The 10,189-nt window shown below is 35.8% G+C and overlaps 1 protein-coding gene across 1 annotated transcript in view; it reads right to left on the minus strand.

Annotated features, from left to right (window-relative positions):
• Nucleotides 1-2,177: 2,177 nt before the first annotated feature.
• LOC109377689 (UPF0061 protein Fjoh_2793-like) overlaps nucleotides 2,178-10,189 on the minus strand; it is a 46,225-nt gene continuing 38,213 nt past the window's right edge. Inside the window, exons 9-13 of the mRNA XM_019634115.1 lie at nucleotides 9,797-9,841; nucleotides 9,607-9,688; nucleotides 9,415-9,507; nucleotides 3,434-3,513; nucleotides 2,178-2,253 (exon numbers count right to left, since the gene is read on the minus strand). Coding sequence (XP_019489660.1) covers nucleotides 2,193-2,253; nucleotides 3,434-3,513; nucleotides 9,415-9,507; nucleotides 9,607-9,688; nucleotides 9,797-9,841 — 361 coding nt within the window. The 3' untranslated portion in view covers nucleotides 2,178-2,192. The remainder of the gene's footprint in view (nucleotides 2,254-3,433; nucleotides 3,514-9,414; nucleotides 9,508-9,606; nucleotides 9,689-9,796; nucleotides 9,842-10,189) is intronic.

The following is a 10,189-nucleotide window of genomic DNA, read 5'->3' on the forward strand; positions in this document are numbered from 1 at the left end:
CGAAACATGAAGCATTTCTAAAAATAATAGCACATCTTCCCTAGACTACTATTGATTTTTTAAATGTTTTGAAATGACATATAATAGCAATATATTTTTAGCTGTTTTGTTTCTGAAAAACATTATATTCATCCTTGTTTCACAGCATCCCTGTGACAAGGATATTTAATGTACTCTGTAATAATATGATAGTCGGTATTTATTGAGTACTGAGTACGTGCCAACCACTATCATAATGAATCTGTGCAACAATCCATGATGTGAATGTATTTTATGGATGAGTAACCAAAAGAGAGGTCAAGTGAATAGAAAGGTTTTAAAAATGGGTTTTATGATGATTGCACAATTTTTTTAATTTAGTAAAAAAAAAAAAAGAATCACTGTACACTTAAAATGGGTAAATTTTATGGTACATAAATTATATCTCAATAAAGCTGTTTAAAAATATATACACACCAGAGAGAGAAAATGAGGGACGGTGAGGCATCAAGTGACGTGCTTAATAACATCTAGGAAATAAATGGCAGAACCAGAACTCAAGAACAGCTGCTCTAACTCTGAGCCCACGCTACACTCCCCTGCAGGGAAAATAAACTCAGGTCAGGAGCACGTACGGAAATGAAGACTCCTCAAGGGAAGTGAAGGCTCAGACTTCACTGAACTATATACATGCTTCTTCTTAGAGGTTCATTTCTTCATGCCTGTATAATTCTTTTTTTATTTTTTATTTTATTGAGGAACAGCCATGGTCATTGGTTACACATTGCTTTCATGCTACAATGGCATTGTTGACTCTTTTAGGGAGGGCACAGCTCACAGTGGCCCATGTGGGGATCGAACTGGCAACCTTGATGTTATCAGCACCACACTTTAACCAACTGAGCTAACTCGTCGCCCCCTGTATAATTCTTTAATTCCACATCCTGGGTACACATTGTTACATGAATTTGTGAAATCATTTTTTTTTATGATTTCACATTTTCATATCAATTAAATATATAATAATAATATATGGAAGTGTATCTTTAAAAAATAAACAAGTTGTCATTATGAACACTTATTATGTTCATAATGTGGAAAATTATTTTTTTCCTTTCCTTTAGAGTACATTGTTTAGCATTTATTATTTCTCTAAAGTAACTCAGGACTACAGTTTTGAGTTCACTAATTTTCTTTCATTTTACCATCTCATCCATCATGTCATAAACAAACAAGTCTAAATACTAAAGGCTACCACCACACTTTCTTCTTTCAATTTCTTCTTTCTCTTAACTGCTGAGATTGTCCATATTCTGAGCTGGCCAATAAATTCTGTATGATAGCCCAAATGGATATCAGTGCTGTCAACTACATCCATGCTGAGCCCCAAAGAGATTACTCACTTCCCCATAAAAACTAAACTTGCTTTTATTTCCACAATAATGTCCTGAGTTCAAGAAGCAATCTCATTCCCTAACCTAACATGGAATGTTAACATTATCATTATTTCATCGACATGAATCAAGACACCTTGATGATAATACTAGCTCTCGGTACAAGTGCTAAGGGAAGAGTACGAAGCACTTAGGTCCTTCTGTCTTAACGTCTTTGATCTTGGTAGAATCCAGATTACAAAAGGAACTATTACAACTTCCGTTTTTCCTTCTCTAAGCCAAGTATCACATAGTACACTGAAATCAATATATAAAAGTGATTTATTTTTATAGCTGTCATTTATTGGTGTATTATGGCCCAGGCACTATAACAAGATAACTTACATATATTATTGCTCATCATTATAACATCCCTGCAAAATATTCCCCATTTGACAATAGCTAAGGGCCTTAAAACTTGGAGAGTTAAATATCTTTCAGATTATACAGCTAAAAAAGTGGCAAGATGAGATTATCTGCCAGATTCCAAAACTCATGTTCTTTTCACTATAACCCAAACCATCTTCCTTGTCTCTCTACCACCTTTTAAGACTATCCTATTTTAAGATCAGTATGCAAACTTGTTGAAAGCAGAGCTATCATGCTCTGGGTTAAAAGTCATCTGCTAAAATTAGAAAAGCTCATACGAGTGTATGACTCTCAACTAAAATATACTCATGTAGAATTATTCTAGTTAAAACCAAAAACTCAGCTCCCTCAAGCAATTACTTCCGGTTTTCAAAAATGTTGTTTTTATGTGATAATTTAAAGTTGAAAAAATCAAAAGGACTGCTTACTTGTCATTCTTTTTCTTCTTTCAGAATCTGAATCATTCATGTTACTAAAAATGAATAAAACAAAGGACAAAATCAACTACTGTCTCCCAAATCATATCTTCTTTTCAAAAGGATGGGAATTATTTCACAAGACAAATATTGAGAAAACAACATTTAAAAATCACATTGAATCAGTATCTGATAGGAAGACAGAAAATATTGAATTGATTAAACAATATGTAAAATATTACTTTGTTTAGTTATTTTAGATAATACCAAAACTTCTTTTGTTTTCAACAATTAAAAAAGTCTAAATTGACTGATACCTTTCCTTATCTTAAACATAGTTTTCTGAAAATAATTTAACTTTTTCTTAATTACTGAGGGTCATCTTTATAAATAGTCCTCAGTGGCCATTAAACTGTGAAGGACTATTTGTTCCTGTACGTCCTTTGGTTTTCTTGTCTCTCCCTTCAGCTGCCACTACCTACAACCTCTTTACTCTTCCATGTCTGTTGCTTATAATTCATTTTGAGTTTTGAAGCAAAATAACTCCTTACAGTTGTATAAGATGTGCCAATTGTTAGGTCTCTGAATGTTAGAGACCTTGACTTAATGTTAGATCTCTGAATGTTAGGTCTCAGAGACCTTGACTTACAGAGTCATGTTTACAAGAAAACAACAAAATGCCTGTTGGCCTGCACCTGCAGACAGAACCCAGCTTTTGATAACAGAAAATGCCACCAAACAGCTACTGGCATACAGGCAGTCAACATTTTCTGTTCAAACACTGCTACCCTGTCATCACCGCCCGTATATAACTACCTCCTCGCCCCCTCCCTCGGGGCTGCAAGTCTCCTTTAGACGTGTAGCCTGGGCTGTAGCCATCTTTGCTCAGCCCAACAGACTCTCTCTTAATAAAATAGACTTTCTTAAGCTTTCTTAACTTGCCTGACCATGCGCGTTCCTTTACTGGCCAAACTACTACCAATAAGTAGACATTGGATGAAAGCCTGAGGTGCTCTCCTCTAGGGCTTGGGAAGCTTGGGGAACCTGTGTTCTTAGAGAGCTGAGGTGAACAGATGAATATTCTCTGCATGGCTGAGGTATCACTACAGATGCCTCCACCAGCGCAAATACCCAGGAGTCAAAAGGAAATGATGAAAAATGGAAGAGCGGAATCTGGTGGACGGACTATGCTAAAGAAATACATAACATGCTTTTGTGTAAATCAGTATACTTTACCTCTTCAGTCTCAAAAGGTACTGCGATACCCAGGCAGGAAATAGTTGGTGCTTTGAAATCGTCTTGAGTGCCCAGAATTGCTCAATGAAAATACAGTAATAGACTGCTTATTAATATTTATTTAACTCCATGTTCCTTTACATTATATTCTTTATTAATAACTTACAATATCCAGATTTTTTAAAAATATACTATTTCAAGTAGAAGCAGTACTAAACTTAAGAAATCAATTAACTTAGCCAATTGCTTGATTCATCTCATAGTTTACTATTCAGCAGTTTTCTCTTTGTTTCTCCCTCACTGCTTGATTTAATGACTCTTTGTTCCCTTTCTCAAGGCTACACATACTTCACTAATCTAGTTAAGCACTAACTGAAAAAAAGTAATTCCTTAGTCCTCACGTTTCCAAGCACCCGAATTAATTTTTCAATTTCTTTGCAGTTTCTTACTGAAGAAGCATAAAGCGCCAGGCTGCAGTCAGTGGCCGAGTCCTGAGATAATATTATCTTGAAACAGATCAGACTCCCTGAAGCGAGGTCAGCCCTGCGACCCGCCTGACTGACTCCCCTTCTCTTTGTTCTCCCAACCTGAATGCTTATAAAATCCCTTAACTATCCTCAGCTCGGGGAAGGTGGCGTTTGTCAGGATAGCAGTCCACCAGCTTCCCAGGCTGCTGGCATCCACAGTAAAGAAAACACCTTTTCTCCTCACCAACAGCTGCCTCTTGAGCACGGAACCTGGGTTCGGGAACACTAAAAAGAAATAGTACTTTCCTTTTCTTTATATAACATTCAACTCAAATTCTAATTCATGGACATCCATGTAATGGCATGATTTAAGAGAAATAAAAAATGCACAAAGTTCTTATCAATAGAGATTACATACATGTGAAGCCTTCCTTTAAATATGGAACTCCCTTAATGTATAATTTACTTTTAAAAACTTAATTTGCAATTGCATTTTATTTAGTCATCTATTAATTCATTTAACAAATACCCATGCAGCGTGGAACTGTGTTAGGTGGGAAGGATATAAAAATTAATAAGACATGGTCCTTGCATTTAAGAAGGAAAATGTGTAAACAAATAATTCAATATAAAATATATTTTAAAAGTGTTATAGAAATGTTATAGAAATATATATAAAAGGCTAAGACAAAGGATAAGCAATTAGTCAGGGGGCTGAAAAGGTTTCATATTCAAAAAACAAAGAAATTAACTATTACATTTTTAATGAAATGATTAAAAGTGTAATGATCTCACTTAAATTTCCCAGTTCTTAGTAATTTAAATATTGATACCTGTCAAGAACTTCAAGTCACTTTAACATTACTTTGTCTCAGTTTTCCATACATTAAATGATAATTAATGACTATCACTAATTAAATGATAATTAGTTCTGATAGATGAATCACTTATAATTTAGGTTAACATTTTTCTGTATTTCCTAGTGAATAGGTAGACATTTTTTTATTCAAATCACTCCTAAAAATATAATTTAAGGCTACCCATGCCTGTAAGAACAATAATTTTTCTTATAATTGATACTAATTATTTTCTTATTGTTAATATTAACATCCATACCTAACTTTACAATAACACATACTATGCTTCTTTTTCAAAGAACGCTAGTTGAACTCTCATTTCCTACACTGACAACTATTTTTGTTTGAAAGTAGTTGCAAATAAGTGGTAAAAGCTGAAGCCTCTTGGTAGTATAGTTTCAATCATGGCACCCCTTCTTTCAAACCCCATGTGGACTCTCTTTACTGGAAATCACACTGAAAAAGCAGAGGTCTGAAATCACTACTGATAGCTAACAATTACTGAGCACCTATGAGGTAGGTATTACTATTAACCCTATCTTTGAGATTAACCCTATCTTTGAGATGAAGCAAGTGAGGGTTAAAGAAATTGAGTACCCTGTGCAGGATCACACGGCCTGGCAAAGGGGACCACCAGATTTGAAGCACCCAATCTGTCCCCAGGGCCTGCTCTCTTCAGTCACCATAGTACATGTCCTCCTAAACATAGTAAAAATGATGGAAAAATCCATTTTTTTTGCTTCAGCTTCACTATGTGTGAAAAGAAGGACTGATCTTTAGTGAAACATGAGCTTCAAATATCAAAGATGTAAGAATTATTAACAAAGGAAAAATTGGCAGACCCAGCATAATGAAAAGGGCACTGGACAGCAGGAAATTTTGGTTCTAGTTCTGATTTTGTAAAGAACTACTGTGTGAATTCAGCAATCATTTAACCTCTCTTGGCCTTAATCTCCATATTATAAAATGAATTGATCTTTAAGGTTCTTTATCAATGGACAATTTTGTGATTCTAAGCCTGAAACTACTTTCACAACTGGATCAAGAATGTTAGGAGACTAAACCTTTAAAAAGACTATAATATTTTCATCGCAAGCATTTGTGTTTACCATTGCCTTTATCAGACATTTTTTCCTCTTAAAAAGATTTATCTTGCTGATAAAATTACAAAATGTTGAAGCCTATGGCAGTTTGGCAACATGTAAAAAACTACAAATGCATATATCCTTTAACAGAGAAATCCATTCTACAAAATGCCCTACAAATACATCTGTACACTTTAACAGCAGAAGTTTGGAAACAACTCAAGTCCACTGTAGGGATCTGGCTAAATAAAATATGGCACATTTACAAATGGGATGTTTTGTCGCTGTAAAAAGAATAAGGATTACTTCTATGCATTAATACAGAATGATCTTTGGGACATACTACTATTAAACAAGGTGCAAATATTACATAAAGTATGCAATCTTTTATGTTGTGGACCCTAAGAAGAAAGCTTCATTTGATATGAACCCCAAGATAGGCTCAACTTTTATAAATAATAAGAGCCTAGCAACCGTTTGCTGATAGGGATTCCTCACATACTCTGTATACTGGGAAGAACCTCAGACTGAACTCTTGGCTTCACACACTGTGCGCTGCTTGTTTACACCACCATCTGAGTCAACCACTGCAGGCAAGTGGACTGAGGCCTGCCCCATCCAATCAGAACTGCACAATTATGAGGTCTGACATTTAAGTTCGCAAGCCTGTTGCAACAATGTCGCTAACCTTTTTTGATATCAGAGAGATTATTAATTATGATATTTGTGTCAACTGGACAAAGAGTTAACCAAATTTACTATTTGGAAGTGCTGAAAAGACTACGTGAAAAAGTGAGATGACCTGAACTTTTCGCCAACAATTCATGGTCCTTGCATCATGACAATGCACCAGCTCACATGGCACTGTCTGTGAGGGAGATTTTAGCCAGGAAACAAATAACTATATTGGAACACCCTCCCTATTCACCTGATCTGGCCCCCAGTGACTTCTTTCTTTACCCGAAGATAAAGGAAATATTGAAAGGAAGACATTTTGACAACATTCAGGACATCAAGAGTAATACAACAGCTCTGATGGCCATTCCAGAAAAAGAGTTCCAAAACTGCTTTGAAGGGTGGACTAGGCACTGGTGTCGGTGCATAGCTTCCCAAGGGGAGTACTTCCAGGGTGACCGTAGTGATATTCAGCAATGAGGTATGTAGCACTTTTTCTAGGATGAGTTCAGGAACTTAAGTGTCAGACCTCAAGTATCTTCATTTGCATCTATACAGACCCATCAGAACTGCTCTACAATGACCAGTTAGAATGCATGATTTGGATCAATCAAAGCTGTAGGAATTCAGAAACCTCATTTGCACAACTGGATGGAAACTTTCTGTACAAAAGGCAGGCCTCCCCTTTGTCTCAGTGGAGCACACTTTTGGTTTCCACCAGAGGCTGCATTTCCACGGTTTGCAAACTGTTTCACCTGAATGAAGTCTCTCCTTTACCACATCTCTTTGGGAATTTTGGTTGACAATGTTGTGGGGGACAGGGGGGAAGATACTTGGATTTGCATCAAGAAATGCTGGAAGGGCACATAAGAAATTAATAAAAACAGCCTCCTCCAGGAATGGAAGAGTGGAATACAATGGATGGGGACAAGGGTTTTTACCCATATTTAAACATTTAAAAAGTTGGGCCCAGTATGGGATTGCCTGTGTTACTGATGAAAGAACTGAGTCTCAGAGAAATTAAATCATGTGCTCAAGTTTATTCAGCTACTGAATGATGACATCTAGATTCAAATTCCACAGGACTGTAATTCTAAGCCTTATGATTTAGACCACGCTACCTGTCATTTGGTGATTGACTGCATCGAGCGACTGAGGGAAGAAGTGGTCCATCCTATGCTTTCACCCTGGACCCCCCCGTCTATTTTTTACCCATGGCAAAGTGATCTATGGTGGGGAAAGGGGCTGCCTGTCCCTGGGAATTTTACAGGCTCATAGAGGGCTTACTCAATGCTCAAAGCGTTCTCTAGCTGAAATTCTATGACCTGTACCATAGACAAAATGCCCAATTAGCATGAAAATGCCTTTAGAAGGAGCCTTATCAGACCTGTGTCATGAGAATCAGAACCTGCTGTGTTCCTATTGACAGAAAATAAGTTAAAAGCACAAAAAATTTTACTACTATTACTATATTGAGCTACTTACTGCTTACACAAGAAAGATGCAGTAGAGCCCAGAAGTTAAGAGCATGGCCTCTGGAGAAAGCTGCCAGTGTTTGAACCAGCCAGACATTTACTAGTTGTGTGACCTGGTGCTAGTTACATGACCTCTCTATGCCTTGATTTCTTTATCAGTAAAATACAGATCACAACTGTACCTGCCTCATATGTTATGGCAGAGATTATACATGTAAAATGCTTAGAATAGTGCCTAGAACACAATATGCACTCAATAAATATTAGCTTTTATTGTTATTATATTATTATTATTATTATTATCATTAATTTTTCAGTATTTTGTAAAGCATTTACTCTCATGCCTGCCCCAGAAGAAGCTGTCAGTAATTGTGGGTTCTCAAAAAGTACTTGTTAAATGCATAAATGAGGCTGAAATTTTTTAAAGTTTACGAAAAGATAACATTAACTTATAAAGAATGCCTTGAAATATAATGAATAAATTAAAATTGAAAAATTAAGGCTAGGTTTTAATCTCAAAAATGAAAAAAACAATGATTGCAATATAAAAGACTAAAACCTTATAAATAGATCTATGTTTCTAAAATTCTCTAAGAAGTAGGAATCTTCTGGTAATACCCATATTATTCCATAAATAGTGTACTCAATGTATTACACTGAAATCAAAAGGCAACACATTATCTTAAAAGTGAATTAAGTGCTGCCACTGTGAAAATAGTTTGGCAATTTCTTAAAAAATTAAACATAAATTTATTAAACAATCCAATGATTCCATTCCTAGTATCTACCCAAGAGAAATGAAAATATATGTCCACACAACTGGAAAATGGATCAGCAAAATGTGGTATCATAAAATGGAGTAATACTCAGAAATAAAGAGTAAAGAACTAATGGCCGGCCGAGTGGCTCAGTTGGTTAAGAGCTCGCTCAAGAGTGCGAGCTCTGAACAGGGTCGTCAGTTCGATTCCCAGCCTGAGCTGAGCTGCCGCTGAGCTGCCAACAGGTGGCACGATGGCTCAGCTGAAAAAAAAACTAATGATACAAGTTACAACACAGATGAACCTCAAAAATGTGCTAAGTGTAGAAACCAGACGCAAGAGACCACATATCGTATGATTTAATTTATAGGAAATGTATAGAAAGTGAAAACCTTGAGAGACAGAAAGTAAATTAGTAGTTGTTTGGGGCTGGGGGTAGAAACAGGGACTGACTGCAAAAGGGCACAAAGAATCTAAAGTGTGATGGAATTGTTCCCAAATTGAACTGTGATGATAAATAACTGCACAAATCCGTAAGTTATTTAAGAAACCATTGAATTGTATTCTTAAGGTGAGTGGAATTTTATGGAATGAAAATTATACCTCAATAAACCTGTTAAAGAAAACTGAATTAAGAAAAAAGCCAAACATCACATATTAATACCTGAGGAATGTTGAGTTCCTGTAACTGGCTCTGCGTAACCTCACTGAGTTGCCGAAAGGTCATTGTAAAATCAGCTTCTGTCTTTTCCATGAGCTAATGAAATTAAATATATTTATCAAGCTCAAGTCTTCAAAAACATGCTGAATAGTAATTCAAATGTTAATCAATAAAAAGATAAAATGATAAACTCACATGTAAGAGAAATGCAATTAAATCATCATCGCCCTTCCTTTCTCCAAGTAATCCCAATTTAGCTTTGAACAATTCTGTAAATCTACAAGGTGAAATGTCAATTTAACTTGTTATTAAAATTCTTACTATTCTAAGAATTGTCCTCAAACCAACCAGAATGTTTTAATATTTATATTCAGAAAGGACAAACCTTGTGTAATAAAGAACAGGATACCCCTCAAGAATCTGAGCAGCACTATGGGGAGAAAACAGGAGGGGCAGTTAAGCACTGATTTAAAATTGACATTCTTACCTTACAGTTTACAGGAACAAAGTGAACCTTCATATTTTAAATAACATTAGATTGTATGTTACTGATTCTGCTTTAGTGATTAATTATGTATCATATCTTAGAGACAACTATCAATATAAATTTACTGTCTCAAAGATCCGGGTACAGTACAGATCAAATCATGTCCTGAACTATTACTATATATAATTAGCTTACAGGATAAATGTTTATATGTTTCTATAATACTAAAGAGTTATAGGGCCGGCCGAGTGGCACGATGGTGAAGAACTGGCTTGGGATGCCAGAGGGCCC

The sequence above is a fragment of the Hipposideros armiger genome, unplaced genomic scaffold (assembly GCF_001890085.2).
Source record: "Hipposideros armiger isolate ML-2016 unplaced genomic scaffold, ASM189008v1 scaffold_1506, whole genome shotgun sequence".
In the NCBI taxonomy this organism is placed as follows: domain Eukaryota; kingdom Metazoa; phylum Chordata; class Mammalia; order Chiroptera; family Hipposideridae; genus Hipposideros; species Hipposideros armiger.